This window comes from Ursus americanus, chromosome 1 (genome assembly GCF_024610735.1).
Source record: "Ursus americanus isolate L20-20 chromosome 1, mUrsAme1.1.p, whole genome shotgun sequence".
NCBI lineage: Eukaryota > Metazoa > Chordata > Mammalia > Carnivora > Ursidae > Ursus > Ursus americanus.
This window is the reverse complement of record NC_142127.1, coordinates 36,432,675-36,452,728: the sequence shown is the minus strand read 5'-3', so window position 1 is coordinate 36,452,728 and position 20,054 is coordinate 36,432,675. Positions and strand designations below refer to the sequence as shown.

At 39.4% G+C, this 20,054-nt stretch overlaps 1 protein-coding gene across 4 annotated transcripts in view; it reads right to left on the bottom strand.

Moving 5' to 3' along the window:
* GPD2 (glycerol-3-phosphate dehydrogenase 2) overlaps nt 1-20,054 on the bottom strand; it is a 136,503-nt gene that overhangs the window by 73,109 nt on the left and 43,340 nt on the right. For all 4 annotated transcript variants that reach the window (XM_045781690.2, XM_045781683.2, XM_045781699.2 and 1 more), the window contains exon 3: nt 7,177-7,348. In XM_045781690.2, coding sequence (XP_045637646.1) covers nt 7,177-7,348 — 172 coding nt within the window. The remainder of the gene's footprint in view (nt 1-7,176; nt 7,349-20,054) is intronic.

Below are 20,054 nucleotides of genomic sequence, written 5' to 3'. Positions count from 1 at the left end.
AAAATAAAGATAGAGTCTATCTATTAAGCCTTAAAAAAAAAAAAAAAAATCCAGGGGCTCCTGGCTGGCTCAGTTGGAAGAGCATATGACTCCTGATATTGGGGTGAGGAGTTCAAGCCCCATGTTGGGTATAGAAATTACTTAAATAAATAAATAAATAAATAAATAAATAAATAAATAAACTCTTAAAAAAACACAAAAGAATCCAGCCATACACTGTCTGTCATAGACATATTAAAGCAAAGGATATAGAAAAGTTGAAAACAATATGAAACAAACCCTGTCTGCTAGGTTATAAATATTTTCCCAATATCACATGTGTTTATTATATTTTTGCCACAGATAAATTTTAATTTTTAGGAAATCAGATTTAGCAAAATTTTCCAAAAGGAAAATGGCTCTATTGGTGTCCTGCTTAAAAATACCTTTCTTACTCCATTTTTTTTTTTAATATTCACATATACTTTCTTCTAATAAGGTTTATGGTGTTTTATGGGTTATATCCTTGGTTCACCTGGAATATGACAAATAGAATATATATATACATATGTATTTATGTGTGTATGTGCGTGTATCTATGTACACATAAGAACATATACATATTCAAATACATATAAAAACCTGGGAAGTGGATACTCCAACACCACTTATTAAATAACTAATAATGACAGATTTGAAATGCTGCTTTTACCATATTCTTTTTTTTTTTTAAGTTTTTATTTATTTATTTGACAGAGAGAGAGAGACAGCCAGCGAGAGAGGGAACACAGGCAGAGGGAGTGGGAGAGGATGAAGCAGGCTCCCAGTGGAGGAGCCTCATGTGGGACTCGATCCCAGAACACCGGGATCACACCCTGAGCCAAAGGCAGACACTTAATGACTGAGCCACCCAGGCACCCCTGCTTTTACCATATTCTGAATTTTAGGTATTTAGATCTATTTAGATATATTTAGGTCTATTTCTAGGCTCTTTTGTTCCACTTATCTCAATATTTTCTTAGTAAACTATTTGAAGTAGATTTAGAATACACTTTAATATCTGATAGATCTTTATTCCTTCTATTATTATTCTTTTTTAAAAATATTTTATTTATTTATCTGACACAGAGAGAGAGCACAAGCGGGGGAAACAGCAGAGGAAGAGGGAGAAGCAGACTCTCTGCTGAGCAGGAAGCCTGATGGGGGCTGATCCCAGGACTCTGGGATCATGACCTGAGCAGAAGACAGACGTTCAATCAACTGAGCCACCCAGGCACCCCTATCATTTTTTTTTTTTTTTTTCAGAATTCACCTGGTAAATCTCATAGGCTTAGTTTTCCAGATAAACTTTAGCATTATTTTTCACGTCCCGCCCCCAACTCCTGTCAAAGAAAAGCAATATATTAATTAAAATTACATTAAATTTCCAATAAAATTTTAGTAGGACTTTGCAGTCTGGTCTAACCAGTAGTGTTCAGAAAACTGCAAACTTTCACCTGTTGCAAGTCTACTATCCTGAAATAGGATTTTCTCTCTGTCATGGCGGTAGCGGGGTGGAAGCAGAAGGGGGTGAGGGTGCAGACCTGTAATTCCCAGAACACGCTATCTTCCCTGGCTCTCTCTCTCTTCTGTTCTTTTTCTACAATGCACACACCTCCGCCCTCTCATAAACCTTTACTTCGGCAGAAAAGTGTCATTGTTCTTTCATTTATGTCCGGGAACCTGGAGGCTCTCTCCAAGGTTAAGACACTTGTAGAAGCTCATAACGCTAGCATGTGATCAAGCCAAGACTAGATCCCACTTCATTTTAATTCCACAACCTGTATCCTTAATCACTGGGCTATACTGCGTTAGACATGCAGAAACCGAGAACCGAGGAACTACCAGACACATACATTCATAAACATAAAGGTATGTATATCTGTTTTTGAACAAGAGAATTAACATTTCCCTCCTGCAAGAGGCAGTCTTCTCTGGAATTTGAATTAAAAGCTATAAAGGTTAAATTTATAAGCCAGATTTTAAACCAAAAATGCCCTAGGTGTTCCCTGATACATACAGGTAAAGTCACATAAAAGAACAAAAAGAACTGAAAAAAAACACCTTGAAGAACCCTGAGGGGGTGACTGTATTTATCAGATTCTCCTCATTCCAGCTCTCCCTGGGGGCAGAGCCCCTCCAACTGCACTTCAAGGCTGGGCTCCTGCCCAGAGACCGGACCCAGTGTTAAACAGAGAAGCGATTTCTATTGATCCTGGAAACCTGCAGAAGAACGTGACGAGAATTGTGCATATTATGTTTATAAAATCATATTCCCAAATGAAACAGATGAAAATTGATTCCCAAGAAAATGCAGAGGGTAAGAATGCAAATAAATGTTCATTAGGAAGACTTCATGACTTTTCCTCTGCCTTCTGCCGTCTTTGTTTATCCATTACCAAAATTGCATTTGGCCATAGTGTTTCATCAAAAAGCTTGTGCAAACATTTCTATACAAGCCCTTTAACATCTAGTGGTTCCCCCAAAACTTTGATGTCCTGAAAAATCTAATTATTACTGGTAACTTTAAAAGATCACAGTAATTTATTTTTGTCAAATGTGACTAAAGATTAATGGATACAATCAGGAATAATTTGGTAAAAACATATCAAACACAGAGAAAGCAAAATTTGTTGTTAAGTGAAGCATCAAATATAATAAAAGAGCAAATTCCATGAATGAACAGCAACAATGCACAATTCATTAACCAAATGCCCATGATTATTTCACACTTCAGAGGGCTACTGATATGATCAGAAATTGTAGTAAAAGGATAAATACAGATTAACTTCAGCATCTCTATACATTTTAATTATAAATCCTACCCCCCCAAAGGGCTACCAGCATAATAAAAGAAATACAAACTAAGGTTTATCCATCCCTCTTATAAGGGATATTCCATAGATATAAAGCTCCATATATATAATAAGACATTCAGGTAATCATTACTAACTATAAAAATTTAAAATCTGGTCAACAGCCAGGCTCTGGAACCTCTTATCTTCCCAAAGTCATCATCACCACCATCATCACCATCACTATCCTCACAGGACCATGGTCACCTGCTCATCACTACCGAATGTCCTTCACTGCCCCCCCCCCCCAAATGCAATTGTTCAGCAAAGATGAACACACTGTAAGCCCCTGGAGGACAAAAACCACATTTTATTAATCTGTTTATTCTCAGAGCTGGATCAGTAGTTGACTCACAGTTTTGTTTTGAATAGGAAAAACAAACAAAAACCTTGAAACCTAAAGAATCATTCACAAGAACATCCTTGGGATGAATTCTTCAGCCATTAAAAAGAATGAACAGCATAGACATGATTAAATATACTGTTATTTGAAAGTGATACACTACAAAGTAATGACTATAGTATAATCTTGTCTAGGTTTTGAACAAGATACAAATCTAGAAAGTGAGATTTTTTAAAAGGAGAAAAGGAAGAAAAGGCACTGAATAGGGGTCACCTCTTTATCATTACCCTCAGTCCTGCGACCTACCCTAATTCTTTGAAGGAACCTGGCTCTCCAATACCCCTCAACTCCCCTACCAGTTCTAGGTCTCCATTTAAACAATCCCCTCTGCCTTCATAGAATCTTTTCTCATTTTCTCCTTCTATTACTAATATCCAGTCAGTTCTCCATTCTGCATTCTACTCTGTGCATTTTCTCTTCCTCTGCTCTAAGCAATACCAGACACACACACACACACACACACACACACACACACACACACACACACAAGTATCCTGCATAGAAAACAAATTTCCATTTTCTAACCACAGCAAAGTGACCCCTATTCCCTATCACATTCTCTGTATGGCAGGTCTAAATCTTTTCTACATGGAAGTCCCCTACTCCTAGCCATAAGTGGAACATCTCTCCTTGTTTTTGTGTGAAGAAAAGCAGTTCTTCATGGTCACACGAGCTCCCTTTTTTATATCTTAGAATCTTTACCCTTTGTTTTTGTCCCTGAGAGATGTCCCTTACCTCCCTGCCAAACCTAAGACACATCGTTGATATCCTTGTTCCACACGTTGCCTTCTATTATTTGTATATTAAGGTTCTCCTCTGTACAGGCTTTTTCCTCTGAGACCACAGAAATAATTCAGACCGTTCCTCTCAAAAGAAAGAAAGAGAAAGGAAGAAAAAGAGAAAGAAAGAAAGAAAGAAAGAAAGAAAGAAAGAAAGAAAGAAAGAAAGAAAGGAAGGAAGGAAAAGGAAAGAAAGAAAGAAAGAAAGAAAGAAAGAAAGAAAGAAAGAAAGAAAGAGAAAGAAAGAAAGAAAGAAAGAAAGAAAGAAAGAAAGAAAGACAGACAGACAGACAAGGGGAGGGGAGGGGAGAGGAGGGGAAGGAGGGAGGGAGGGAGGGTAGGTGGATGCAGGAAGGAAGAAAACAATTGTACATGTTGCCTTCCTTCTTGCTATCCTACTATACCATCAAGTTACCTCCTTGCTATTTTGTCTGTCTTAAAAGCTTATGCCCATGCCAGCCTATCCATTCCTCATCACCAAATCTAATGCTCTTCAACGTCTCAAAGTGGCCTATTCAGTGAAGTCCAAAGGCCTTCTTCTGGCATACCAGGCCCAGTCCTGCCTCCCCATCTTCTCTCATATCCTCCTCTAACAGTTCACGCTCCAAAGGGAAACGTGCTGTCTCCCAGAGGCACTGACTCCATGCTTTTCCTCCTGCTCGTGCCCTCAGATTGCAACATTATCACCAAGCAATGTTTGCCTATTAAAATTCTGCCTGTGCTAAATAGCAGCTTGCTTTCTCCTGACCATCCTCTGCAGATACAACGCCCCTCAGCTTTATATATCCATAATGCCCATACACCTTTTGAAAAGCACATATTTTCCATAATGTAATCCAGTCTATACAGACAAGCAGAATTGTGAGCACCTTAAAGTGTCAACTGTCAATCCAGTTTGCATTCTCATTAGTATCTTGTATACTGCCATGCATCCAACAGGCAGTCCGTGAATATTTGTGGAATGAAAATTTTGAAAAACTGCTATATATTCCAGTCCATAACACGAACATAACTGGAAGCACCAAAAAAATTATATTTTTCTGAATCCTACTGGGGAAATGACCTGCTAGGACAGAAAATTGCCACCGGATCAATTCTAACTCCTGGGAGGGGGAGCCCCAAATAAGACCTCCCATTACATTACAAACATGCCCTCCCTTTCCACTCTCCTCCCCAAGCCTCCAGGGGAGAGAGGTGAGTTCTAATTCCTTGAGATAACTGCAACCATTCTTTCCAGCTGGTTTAATATGTCCGAGGATAATGCGGCACAAATTATGAACCAGGGATGAAAACGGAATTCTATGAAAATTGGGGCCTGCCTGACAACACAATAATAAATTCCAAGGCCTGTTTTTGAATTTATCATTATGTAGAAGTGACAAAAAGGACCTAAGCCGTGAAGTCTCTGTGGATTAAAACTTCAGTGCAGGTCCTATGCTATCACAGTAAACATAGGACACTTTCCTGTTCACGGCACATGTGCTGAAATCTTGCCAAAATTATTCATTTCTTAAGACTAAATTCTACCAGGTATGTAAGGCAACTAAGTATAAGTCTAGGGTGGATATGGCAGTAACTTAATCTGAGAAGCATTATTCCATGGAATAAATAATTACCGTTGAGTATGACACTGCAATAAATATTGACCCTTATACAGTAACTAAAATAATCCACAGTCAAAATTCCTTGCAGCAGTGCCCAGCCCAATTGGATACATCTAAGGATACCACAAAGATTATTTCTCCAGGACAACTGGTTCTAAAAGTCTTTTTGCCTTAGGGGCACCTGGGTGGCTCAGCTGGTTAAGCATCTGACTCTTGTTTTCGGTTCAGGTTGTGATCTCGGGTCCTGATCTCAGGGTCATGAGATGGAGTCCCATGTGGGCTCCCCACACTGCGTCCCTCCCCCTCCGCACCCACCTCCCCCCACCCAGCTCTCTCTCTCTCTCTCTCTCTCTCTCTCTCTCACACACACACACACACGTGCACACACGTGCTCTCTTTCTAAAATAAATAAATAAAATCTTAAAAAATAATAATCAAAAAAATAAAAGTCTTTTGCCTTCCTGTTAATAATGACAGTTAGAGGGGCACCTGGATGGCTCAGTGGTAGAGCATGTGACTCTTAATCTCAGGGTCAGGAGTTCAAGCTCCACGTTGGATGTGGAGCCTACTTAAAATTAATAATAATAATAATAATGATAATAATAATGGCAGCTATAAATACTACCTATAATTTACTGAGCTTCTATTTTGTGTGACAAGCACTGTTTTAAGCCATCTTCATGATTTCACATTTAATGCTCACAACAATCATTCAGAGAAGGTATTTTTTCCTTATTTGAAAAGTGAGGAACCTTATAGAAATTAAGGAATTTGCATGTGTGTGTGTTTAAACACATCTAATAAAGCTGCTGAACCAGGACATGTACCCAGATCTCCTTCACCCCAACCTCCACACTAACTACAGGCAAAAATCAAATTGTTTAATTAAATTTATCATATGGAAGAGCATTGGTGTTCCATACTAAAATGTCTTTCTTTACATGTCACGTTTCCATTTTTAAAGAGCTTTTCAACATGTCTTTCCTAATGCTGACCAACTGGGTGCCTGAGACAGAACTACAGGTCAGCAACGGTCTTTTCCATCATAAATTCACATAAACTCAAGTCTCCCAAACGGAAGGCCACATTTCACCGGAAGAAATGCTTTTAAGAGATACAGGAACAAAAAGAATGATTTTAATAGATTAATTCATTTTAACAACTCTTTTCTACCCTTCGCTGACATAAATGCGATTTCAGATGATATACAAATATTTTTATTTCATTAAAAGGTATTTAACTTTAGGAGATTAGAAAGAAATAAGCAAGAACAGCAACTTCACGAATTCATAGGAACCGAAAGCTTTCTTTTTTAAAGAAATTCATTTGCGTGGAAAATACCAGCTATGTTTAATTGTAAAATTGTGCAAGTGCCTAGATTAAGAAACTATGAAGGTGCTTCACAACAGAAACGTGACCTCACTAGCCTAGCATGCACACCGCATGTTTGACTGGGGGCGAGGGTGGCAGGGCAGGAAACCTCCATCTGGCAAACATCCGCCCACGTGGGGACTCACCTCTGGTGACGGCATCCAGCGCACAGCCACACCCTGTCGCTCCTCCTCCAATGACGAGGATATCGAATTCAGACATGTTTTGCAAAGTCAGCAGCTGCGCTTCTCTGGAGGGAGGCTCCCTGTTCACAGGTTCGGAAACGCACTCCGCGGCTTCCACATAGGCCAGGTTCACCTGGTGTGAAAATCCAAAGTCGGCTTTTAGTTTTCCGTGGGGCGCGCCCATGCAGTACACCTTACAGGACACTGAAAGTAGAGCTGTGTGATGGGGACCAGCAAGGCCAAAGCGAGACCCTGGTCCACAGTTCACACGGAGCTACCGGACGAACTGCCCTGGAGAAAAGAAAAGTCCTTACAATTCGGGGAGGGGGGGGGGGCATATTTTTGTTCGTTTGTTTTAATAAGCCACAACTATTTAGGCAGGGAACACCTAGTTTCAGATTCAATAGCTCAACTGCTTGTTTTGGTTTCATAAACAGCCAGGTTCAACTATTTCCCACACTGTACAGCAATTCCCAAATACCTAGTCTAAGACAATTTATAGGAGAACAGAAGGAAATGTTTTACCCCTTAGCAGTAATTCATTCAGATAACATTTAAAAGTGTTGAAAGGAGGAGGAAAAAAAGCACTTTATGCCTTTCTGCAATTTCTTAAAAGTATATGTTCTTCATTTCTTAATTCCCCTGGCAAAAATAGATTCTAGAGCTTGGAGGGCTATGAGTTTCGGTCACTATAATTAAAAAAGAATCCATTTAATGAAAGTTATTATCCTGTTTATTTTTTTTTTTTAAAGATCTTTTTTTTATTTATTTATTTGACAGAGATAGAGACAGCCAGCGAGAGAGGGAACACAAGCAGGGGGAGTGGGAGAGGAAGAAGCAGGCTCATAGAGGAGGAGCCTGACGTGGGGCTCGAACCCGGAACGCCGGGATCACGCCCTAAGCCGAAGGCAGACGCTTTAACCACTGTGCCACCCAGGCGCCCCTATTATCCTGTTTAAATGATCAGCTATGGCCAATGGAAATATTTTTTTTAAGGATTTTAGTCAGAGGTTTCCCCATGAAATGTTTTAATTTAAAATTATAGATTTTATATATTTACACTATTTCAATTTTTGAAAGCTTTAACAATAAAATAATTAAAGCCAGCTATAGCCCCCCCAAAGGATAATGACCTTCCCTGTTTCTAGTTTTTCTTTCATTAGAAGGTGAGTTATTGTCCTTAACAAAAAATGATGGTCTTAAAAAAAGAGAAAAGTAGTTGGCAGAAATTAGAATAAAAAGCCCAGAAAAATAGATAAGTAAAATGCTAATACTAGGTTTAATCACTATAGTGAACAGTGCTGGCTAGTGTTGCTCTAACAGTTATCCACAGGGATGTCACTTCTATTTTCCTTCCTCTAAATCACAGCATCAGTGTGACACTGGCAGTGTTTTTCCCAGTCTGCTGTAGGGGCCACATATGAAGTTCTGAACCACAAGGCCAAAGCCTGTTCAAGAAAAGGAGACTGTAGCTCCAAACAAGATATTGTTCTGGTTAGTGATTTTTTTAATTCATTTAAATAAAATAAACCAAGTTGTTCCTTAAAATTGAATTTAATTATTACTGGGCCAATTGAATTTCTACAAAAATAAATCTAGAAGCCATAGAGGACGTTGAAAGAAACCAGATCCAAGGGTCCTAGCTTTGGTCTCAGCGCTCTTGTTTACCAGTATGTGACTTTTGACACATTATCTCCCTGGGCGTTGCTTTCTTCCTTCGTAGACTAGGATAAACCCCTGTGAAGTCTCTAGCTCCACATCTCTGAGTCATCCTCAGTGTGATGGATGAATGATACGAGAGCAGTTGGTAAACTGTAAAGTACCACCACAGAGTTGTCGTTATTACTTATTAAATAATTTACTCATTTAATGGAAGGTAAAAGGGAGCTTCTAAAACACACTTTACTAAGTCTCGTAAAAATAAAAGATTATAATCAGGGGCCATAATTTTTCAGGCTGTGTAATCCAGATGCAAGCCACAAAAATCTTATTCTCCTTTATACAACTCCTCCAATTATCTACTAATAATCATTGCCCCATGTTTACATTTACATACATATTTACATACATTTACAGTAACTAAATATATGTCACTGCTAGTTTTGGGGAACATGACATTTTTCTGTCATGGGCTTTGCCTTCTATCATCAAAGGAGGAGGAGGAGGAAGAGGAGGAGAAGAAGAAGAGAAGAAGAAGAAGAAGAAGAAGAAGAAGAAGAAGAAGAGAAGAAGAAGAGTTATATATATACATATATATACATATACATATATATACATATATATATGCAGTATATACAGATATAAAAGTACGTAGAAAGAACAAATACCAAAGTGAAGCAAAGAAGCACCAGGCTATGACCGTTCTGGTCAGGGAGGAAGGGTCTTTCCTCTGAAGATTCAACTGGGCCATGACAGATGGGTAGTACTTGGACATAAGACTGACAAGTGACTAAACTGCCAGAGCATTTTCACACATCAAAAAAAAAAAAAAAAAAAAAATGCTGACATTTTCTGCTTGGTAAGTTTTATAGAAATACTCAAGAAATAAATTTAAGGACTATATCATGATATACGTAATTAGAACTTGGTAACACTAGGGATCCCTGGGTGGCTCAGTCGTTAAGCGTCTGTCTTCGGTTCGGGTCATGATCCCAGGGTCCTGGAATCGAGGCCAGCATGGGGCTGCTTGCTCAGCAGGGGGTCTGCTTCTCCCTCTCCCTGTGCCTGCCGCTTCCCCGCTTGTGCTCATTCACTCTCGCTCTCTGTCTCTGACAAAATAAATAAATTTTAAAAAATAAATTAAAAGAAAAAAGAACTCGGTAACACTAAAAGGCCCCTGTTCTACTCTGCTAACAGGTCATACCTATGAGTATTAAACTGAACTGAATTTCTTCCTTAGGAAGTATGCTGGGTCTGACAGGCACCCCTCATGCCTTGTGGGCTTCTCATTCCATGGATTGCACTGTTTCTCCATCTTTGTTCCTTGTCTCAGCCTCCCCCCCCCCCCCGCCCACCCCAGTACACTCTATCCTATCTCACCTTAAGAATAAAAAACGCCTCTTACATATGTTTTTACCATCCTAAAAATTCTGGAAAGTCCTATATACCCTTGCTTTTTCTACTGCTTCACCTCCTACTCACTCAACCAACTCCTCAATTCTTTCTAATCTGCATTTTCACATACACACCACCACCACCACCAAAACTGACTCATGTCCACTTGGCTGCAGAATCCAGTCAGCACATTTTATCCCTCATGTTAGCTGTCCCCTCAGCACACAACTTTCTGTTCACTCCCCTTGGCCTCTGAGACAACTGTCTGAGCTAAGTTCTCTCTCTCTCCAGCCTCTCTTAAGCACACTCTCCTAGTTTCCTCTGGAGGTCCCTCTACTCCTCAACATTAAACACTTAGGTTCCCCTTGGGTCTCTCTCCAGAGAAACTCTAGAGAATTTCTTCTACCTCCATATAGTCATATAACTTTATATCACACTGACTTCCAATTTTCCTCCCCTATCCCAGAACCCAGACATCAAACTACCTACTTGGCACCTCCATTTGGATGTCTCATATTTTTCTCAAAATTGAAACTTTTTCCCTGTCAATGTTCATCAGGGAAGGTGCCATTTTGCATCTACTTGCTTGTGCCACTCTCTTAAGTCCCATACCTGATCAATAACTGAGTGCTATCAATTCCGCCTCCTAAAAAAGTCTCAGGCCCAGTCACTTCATCTTCGCTGCCACTTTTCAAGTCACGGTATGTTCCTTTTTCCCAATACTAATACAGTATCTTCCCACAGGTCTTTACACATTCACCATGCCTACCTCCAAGTCAGTCTCCATAGTGCAGGTGGGGTCGTCATTTTAAAACCCAAATAATGCCATTTCCATGTGTAAAAGCCTTCAAGAGCTTCTGGTTTAAGCTAGATTATAGGCAAGCATCTTTACTGCAGTTTCTAAGATTCTTCACAGTCTTTTAGAGTAGGTTGAACTTAACAACAACAAAAAAAAAAAAGTGGACAATACCAAGTGCAGCTGAAGATACAACACGATTGGAACTCTCTTATATTGCTGGTGGAAATGCAAAATAATACAGCCATTTTGGAAAAGTTGAGTTTCTTATGAAACTAAACACATACTTAACCATCCAACCAAGCGACTCTCTCCTGGGTAATTACTCAAGAGAAATCAAAAGCTGTGTTCACACAAAAACCTGTAGCGAATGTTTCAGTGGCTTTATTTATCACTGGTGAATGACTAAACAAACTGTGGTGTATTTATGCAATGGGACAATAATTGACAATAAAAAGAACAAACCACTGATAGACCTGACAATATTAATGGATCTCAAATGCATTCTGCTAAGTTAGGGGTCAGCGAATTATGGTTTTCCACCCAAATCTGGCTGCCGTCTATTTTAATAAACCAAATTTTATTGGCACATCGCCACACCCAATCATTCATGGATAGTCCATGACTGTAATAGCAAAGTGGAGACGTTGCAACAGAGATGGTACGGCCTGCAAACCTAAAACATTTACGACCTGGGCCTTTACAGAAAAGTTTGCCAATCCCTGGGCTAAACGAAAGAAGACAGACTCAGAAGTCGCTATATGACATGATTCCATTTACATGATCTTCTGTAAAAGCAAAAGTATAGGGTCAGAAAACAGATCAGTGACTGTCAGGGTCTGAGAACAGGGGGAGGGAAACACTGACCACAAAGAACATGAGAGAAATTTTGAGGAGGATAGAAATGTTCTCTAATTTCACTGTTGTGGTGGTTATATGACTGTATGTACTTGCCAAAACTAATAAAACTGTATATTATATAGGATGAATTATACTGCATAATATAACTTATACCCCAAATTATACCTCAATAAACTTGACTTTTATAAAAGTAAGCAGACATGTGTAGATAGCCAACAGGTACATGAAAAGAAGCTCAACATTACTAACCATCTGGGAAATGTAAATCAAAACCACAATGAGATATCATGTGATACTTCTCAGAATGGCTAGTATCAAAAAATATAAGGGGCACCTGTGTAGCTCAGTGGGTTAAGCATCTGAATTTTTATTTCAGATCAGATTTTGATCTCAGGGTTGTGAGTTCAAGCCTCATACTGGGCTCCATCGCTGGCATGGAGCCTTCTTTAAAAAAATAAATAAAGCTGTTGGGGCGCCCGGGTGGCTCCATCAGTTTAGTGTCCGACTCTTGATTTTGGCTCAGGTCATGATCTCACGGTTGTGAGATTGAGCCCTGAGTTGGGCTCCACACTGGGCATGGCGCCTGCCTAAGATTCTCTGTCTCCCTCTCCCTTCGAGCCACCCCCTCTCCAGAATGAATGAAGAAAGAAAGAAAGAAAAAGAAAGAAAGAAAGAAAAGAAAGAAAGAAAGAAAGAAAGATCTTCTTAAAAATACAAGAAATAACAAGTGTTGGCAAGGATGTGGAGAAAAGGGAACCCTCATGCACTGCTGGTGGGAATGTAAATTGGAAAACAGTAGGGAGGTTCCTCAAATAATTAAAAAATAGAAATATCATATGATCCAGAAATTCCACTTCTGGGTATTCATCTGAAGAAAATGAAAACATTAGTTGAGTGGACAACAAAGATGTGGGGTGTGCATGTGCTTGTGTGTATGAGAGAGATATTCCATTATATATATGTGTGTGTGTGTGTATATACACACACACATACATATACATACACATTATATATAATATATATATATGTATGTATGTATATATATATATCTACTCAGCCATAGAAAAGGATGAAATCTTGCCATTTGTGACAAAATAGATGGGCCTTGAGGATACTATGCTAAGTGAAATAAGTCAAAGACAAACACTATATGAATCTAAAAAACAAAACAAACAAACAAAACGGAAAAAGCCTCCAAGATACAGAAAGCGAACTGACAGTTCCCAGAGGGGAGGGTGTAGGAGAGATGGGCAAAAAGGGATGAAGGGGTTAAGCGGTATGATCTTCCAGTTATAAAATAAATGAGACACAGGGAGGCAATGTACAGGGAATATAGTGGATAATATTATAACAACTTTGTATGGTGATGGATAGTAAGTAGACCTACTGTGGTGACCATTTTGAAATGTACATAAATACTGAATCGCTATGCTGTACACCTGAAACTAATACAATACGATATGTCAATTATTCTTCGATTAAAAAAAAAAGCAAGTGTGTATATAGTATTTATGTGTCAGGCACTATTATAAACATTTTACTTTTTTCTACTCATTTAATCCTCACAATAACCGCATGAGTGAAGTGCTATTATGATCTCCGTTTCACAGAAGAAGTGACTGAGACAAACGAAAGCCAAGTATTGGGCCGTGATGAATGCGGCTCATATAGGGAAGAGCCGGGAACTGCACCTCCACAGCCTGCCCACACACTGGGTTTTATACTGTTACACCACACGGACGATATAAAATGTGAAGAAAAAATAAAGAGACAGACTTATCAGTTAGAATAGGTGAGATATCACCGGTTACCAAATGCAGGAAGTTTTTGGGTTTTTGGTTTGGTTTGGTTGTGGATGCTTTTCTGAAGAGTTCTTCCAAAAAAATTTTTTAAAAAGACACAGCACTATTGAGGGTAATTTATTTAATTTCTGACACTACATTTAAAACAACATTTTATTTTTGTTTATATTTTTCCCATAAAAGCCGGGAAGTGTTGCAACTGAGAAGCTAAGCACCAAGTTTATTTTAGAGGCAGTAAACACAGCCTAAGGCCCTACTTATAATTATGACAAGAGAGAGACTCATATGGCTTCATATGGCTTTGAGTCTCAAAAACACATCTGCACTCTACCTTCCGTAGAATATGTTGGCTGATGGCAAATAAAGACGAGGAAAGCAGCCAGGATAAGACAGTGGTGGTAAGTAACAAGGTGCTTTAAGAACAGAGGTATTTGTGCTCCAAATCTTCTCAGACCAGCTGTTTTGCAGGCAGTTTGATGAAGCAGGAATCTAGGAGATAAGCCCCATTAAAAGACTGACCCAGAGATTCCGGGAAAAACTTTGGAACAACAAGATACCCTAAATCATCTGAGAGACCAAAACTCATGTGTCCATAAGAAACACCTGACCCACAATCACTTACTCATCCCATCAACATGTATTAGAGGTCCTCGGGAAGTCTATAGACTGGAGGACAAAACAAAAAGATAATGACTCGATCATAATACTGCTTAACAGGCAGATTTAAGATAGAGAAGAGGTTACAAGAGCCACGGGAGGCATGCCTCATCCAGACCTGAGAAGGTTTCCTCGAGATTACAGCTACATCAAGTCAAGAAAGAGTAAGAGGCATTAGATGTGTAACAATGACAGGAAAGGAAGTGGGAACAGCATGTGCTAAAACCAGAAGTCATGCCAATGGCTTTCTTTGCTGAGCACACTACTTTCTGAAAAGCAGGAGTTGCATAGCCAATACTTAAAAATTGCTCTGTTTCCCATAACAATGATTTCTGAGATGAATGTGCTGCAAGGGCACAGCAGCTACTGCCCTTGGGCAGGGATTGTGCGTTCTTGTAAGTCCAGGGCTCCTGCTCACTGGTTTCATGCTTTTATCTCACCCAGTCTAGCCCCTGCAGGCAGAGAAGTCAGCCGACCCTGGCCTAGAGACTAAGCCCAATACTAGGATTCGGCCACTGAAGCCAGAAGGATGGAGAGTCCCAAGAATTCCAACCAGAGCTCCCCAACAAAAAAATTCTTATCCTGGTGGAATTAGGAGAACATTTAATATTACTTCGATGTTGTTATTTCTGATATTTAATTATGATGGTCTATGGGGAAGTAGGCATTTTTTTAAACTGGTAAGCAAATGTTCATCGACGTTTTAAAAAGATAAAATTTCTCCAGAATTCTGATAGTAAACACGTAGTTTTTGCCAAGAGATTGGTACCTGTGAACACCTACAGAGAAATGAAAGCCAAGTTCATAATTTTGGAGAGTTCATATCCCAGAGAAGAGAACAGGATTCAGAATGAGATCAGTTTTACTATGTCTGTGCACCATTAGACTTGCAAATTAAAAAAAAAAAATCCTAGACATTTGCAACTTCAGGTGAGACCGAAAACAAGATCTAATAATTAGTGTCTATTTCTGAAAGAAGTGCATATTTAAAGACCACAGGCAATTAACAACCAGGTTGTCCTGTAATCATGTACAGTAATAATTGGAGTATAAAGTAGAGTTTCATGCAAATCACTTCACACTGCAACCATCACTCTCACTCCCGTATTATGTGATTCAATCACATATTGTTAATGGAACTGTTAGATTTAAGGGAAATTGCTTTGCGTTTTGTTGTCACTGAAAAAGACCAACAATATTTGTATTTTCCTAGAAAGAAGACGCAACCTGCATCTCCTTACAGCGAATCTTAACATGTTTTAATGGCCTTCACCTCCTGAATCACTTTGTGATTCTAAACAATGATGTTTTTTCTTGTACTTACATGACAGTAAGCAACACTTCTCACTGTGAACATCCTCGGTGAGGGCCTGATGATTACTCTGCAGGAACAGTTGCTAATGGGTAGACTGTCATCTCCAATGGGGACCAGAGAAGAGAAAACAAGTCCTTCCTTCTGGGGTGACTGAGGTCAGAGCTCCAGTTCACCTTGAAGGTGCTATCCAGCCTTTCCGTGGCTGCAATTCATTTGAGAAATCACAGAGAAGCTCTCTTAATAGCAATCATGAGATATCCCAACGATTACATTGTAAACTTTTTTATAGGTGAAAAAGAGGGAAAACCCTTTGGCTCTGTCTGAATCTACTTCAGATAAATTCACATCATAATTGGCAACATGATCTGAGGTTTGGGGGATATGTTTTATTGGTTTTCAAATAAATATCTTAGAAACAATATATTTGGAGGAGTCTCAACTTGATATTGCTCTTCAATTCCAACAGCCTGCTGAGAACTAGAGGATCTGGAGAGGAAGCCTGAGCTCAGGGAAGCCAGAGGGAGAAGAGGTGGCTCTGGGGCTGCTGCTCCCGGTCCCCACGCTCTAATGAGCTAGCTCCTATAGGTCTCATCATTACCACAGAACGGAGGCACTCTTTGACCACTGAGGACAGTGAGTTCAGTTATTCCTTATGCAAGTCACTGAGAGAATCACAATTTGATCCCAGGTTTGACACCAAATTCCATGACCTCAGCTGTGCTAGGCTCTCTTTGCCTATGTATGTAGGTTACCTGGGCCCCTCGATCAGTCAGCCTCTCTGGCACCAGCAGTGCGGGGAGCTGTTGATGACCGTCAGTGAACTCAGAAGTCCTCGGGGCAGTGGCCAGCCTGTGGGCAGCCACACTGGGCAGTCAAGTTCTATGAAATAGCACTTTTCCTTAAAAACTTCCCTAACACATACCTCTGGAAGTGGATACAGGGGGTTCATCCTTCTCCCATCCCTTGCAGGTAAATAAAATGCTGACCCAATGAGCCAAATGATCATTTCGCAAGCTTGACAAGCCAGATGGCCTTTGGCCGCATTTTAACTTGATGTTCAAAATAGTTCTGGGTCAAATTTATGATGCACACTTTCCATTTCTCTGTGAATTATTTCTTTAAATATATACTTTCTTATAACGTTTCTATTTGTACTCGCAAGCATATAATTAGATCTCAGAAGTTCTTTGTTGAAAAACCACAAATTACAAAATAAAGGAAGTGAGTAAAATTAACATTGCCTAACTTAAAGCATCTATTTTCTTCTTAATTTGCCGAAACTCTACCTGCAGGAAGCCTTCCGAACATAAACATAATTTAACTATTAAGCTGGAAGATGGGGATTAGGGAAGGGAGCTAAAGGACTCTCCCCAAAGCATTTATAGGAAGTTTGCTCAGTCCCACAATATCCCTAAAAAGTTTCTTAAAGAGGCCTCAAAATGAATAAATAGTTGAAATGAAATGCAAAGTCAAATCAGAATGAATGTCAATGTTGCTCAGTTAGCAACAGCCTAGAAGCTCACCAGCTGTCAACGCTAATCATAGCTCAGTCGTTGACTCACTGTGTGACCTCTAGCAGTACAGTTAACCTCGCTGATTTTGTATGCCAGCAATAAAATAGCATCCCAAACTCCTCGAAGGCCTGATGTGAGTTATAACTCAAAGATATTGCCATGGCCCCACTTTGGGAGCTAAGTGTTAAATAAAAACCAAAATTATAAGGAAGATGATAGGATGCTCTTCAAAGAACATTTCCAGCTCTGTCTGCATAATTTTAGTGCTTTGATGAAACATGCCTCTGAAGAAACGGTTAACCATATAGAGTGGTTAAGAATAGTTCAAACTGGCCTTATGGAAAATATAGTGTATTCAGAATCCTCAGGAAGCTTTAGACATCAGACACAGCCCCAACATATTTAGTTGTGTTTCTAGGAGAAAAACAGTTCTTCCAGGAATCTAGGCACAGGATTCTATATAAAAGAAGCAAGTGAACGGTATAGTCTATGGCATAAACACTAATAATAAAACACTCATCAAAAGAAATGCACCTCATTTGTCAACTGGATTAGAAACTAAAGTCAGGACACAGATGTAATGGCTGGATGCTTGAAACTTTTTCTCTCCCTCAAGAGAATGATGCTGGTTTGCATTTCCTACCCTCTTAGAGCTGGCTGGAAGTGATCCAGTGGGTCCAAAGGCCCTACAATATGGCACAGCCACTGGAATAAAGAGACATAGATCCCTGAATGACTGCAAGAAACAGGTCCCCCACCTATCCTCACTGAACTGGATCGTGCGCAAGAAATAAACCTTCATGGTGATAACCCAGTGAATTTGGGGGGTTGTTTATTACACCAATTAGCATGCTCAAATTAATACACACCTATGGGATAGGTTTAGCATTACAACCCAAGTTTCACAACTCCCCTAACTTGCATACAGTCCATACACAGGTCAGAATCTTACCCTGGTGGATACGGACCCATCATTTACAGAAAATTAAATTCATACATACAAAGCTCCAAAACGACAGATCGCCAAACACAAGTCCCACTAAACCACAGTGCAGAGACATTTCTACCTTTATATCTGACATGACGTTGAAGTCAATAGCTCTTCAAGCAGGCAGGTGGGACCAAGGAGCCTGTTACTTAACCATTAGTCCCTTCTCTCCTCCTTAATATGCATTCTTCATATGGTATCTAACACACTAACACAACAGTACCCCACACCTAACATCAACAACAACAAAAATGAAGACTGTTTAAGAACAGTTGTTATTTCAGAACTTCGTAATATTTTTTTTAAGAAAAAGGTTCATAAACAATGAACCTATGAAAAACGCTTCTGGACATGGAAGATTATTTACTTAGAACAAATAAGTCTGGTAGCTGGCACTGACTCACAAAGTTAAAAGCAATCTGATAAACATAAAGCAGACGTGTCGTGTAATAATTTCAGCTACATCAGTGCTCGGGAAGATTTATATTGATTTCAATCCCACAGATAACTCTTTAGCTTAGGAACCAGAAGAATATTTATAACTGAGGTTAAATTCTTAAAGATATTAAGCATGTTCAAAAATCAAATAGTTACATCCAATCAAAGATACTACTGAAAAGTCATGTGGGAGTGGAATTTTTAGAATTTAAAAGTTCTTAATTGACATCATGTCCTAAGTGCTATGAAAGTTCTATTTACGTATTTGTGTATTTTAAAGGCTTTTTTGTTTTTCCAGCAGTTTTAGGTTTACAATACAACGGAGAGGAAGATCCAGGGGTTTTCCATATCCCTCCTGCCCTGCACATATACATGTCCTTTACCAACATCACTCACCAGAATGGCACATTTTTTACCAAGAATGAACCTACACTGACACATTATAATGTCAATAGTTTACTTAAGAGTTCACTTTTGCTGCTGTACATTTTATGGGGTTGGACAAGTGCATAACAAAACAGATCCATTATTATAATATCATACAGAGTAGTTTCATTGCCCTAAAAATCCTGTATGTTCTGCCTATTCATCCCCCACACACCCCAGGTAACCACTGATCATTTTACTGTTCCCAGTAGTTTTGGAGAACTCCATAGCGGAGTTCATTTTTTATTTCCATGTGTCTTCATGGCATGATAGCTTGCTTCTTTTTAGTACTGAATAATAGTCCATTGTCGGGATGCACCACAATTTATTTACCCACTTACCTACTGAAGGACATCTTGGTTGCTTCCAAGATTTAGCAATTATGCATAAAGCTATTATAAACATCCCTGTGCAGATTTTTGTGTGAACATAGTTTTCAAGTCTTCTGGGTAAGCACGGATGAGAGTGATTGCTGGTAAGATCATATGGTAAGAATATGTTTGGTTTTGTAAGAAACCGCCCCAGCGTGTTCCAAAATAGCTGTACCATTTTGTGTTCTCACCAGCAGTAAATGAGGGTACCTGTTGCTCCACGTCCTTCACCAGCATTTGCTTATGATTTTTATTTGTCTTCGAGAGATATTCATCCGAACTTCACGGTTCTCTATCCTCCACCAGTTTCTTTGTCCGGCAGTTAATATAAGGCCCATTATGCCAACCAAAAGCTCTGCTATGTAAAGAAATCTGGTGTTTCAGCATTCTAATTATGCCTAACAGGGCGAGGTCTATTTCAAATGTTCACATCCTCTATCAGAGAAAGGGAAAGTCCTAGATACTGAAGACCTGCTTTGTGTCAGGTACTGTCATCACTGGCTTGTATGTACTGACTCAGTGCTTGGCAGGGGGAAAAAGCCTGGGAGTCGGCAACATTAACCTTACCTTATGAAGGACCTGGAGTTCTGAAAACTTTCATAACCTGTGCACATTAA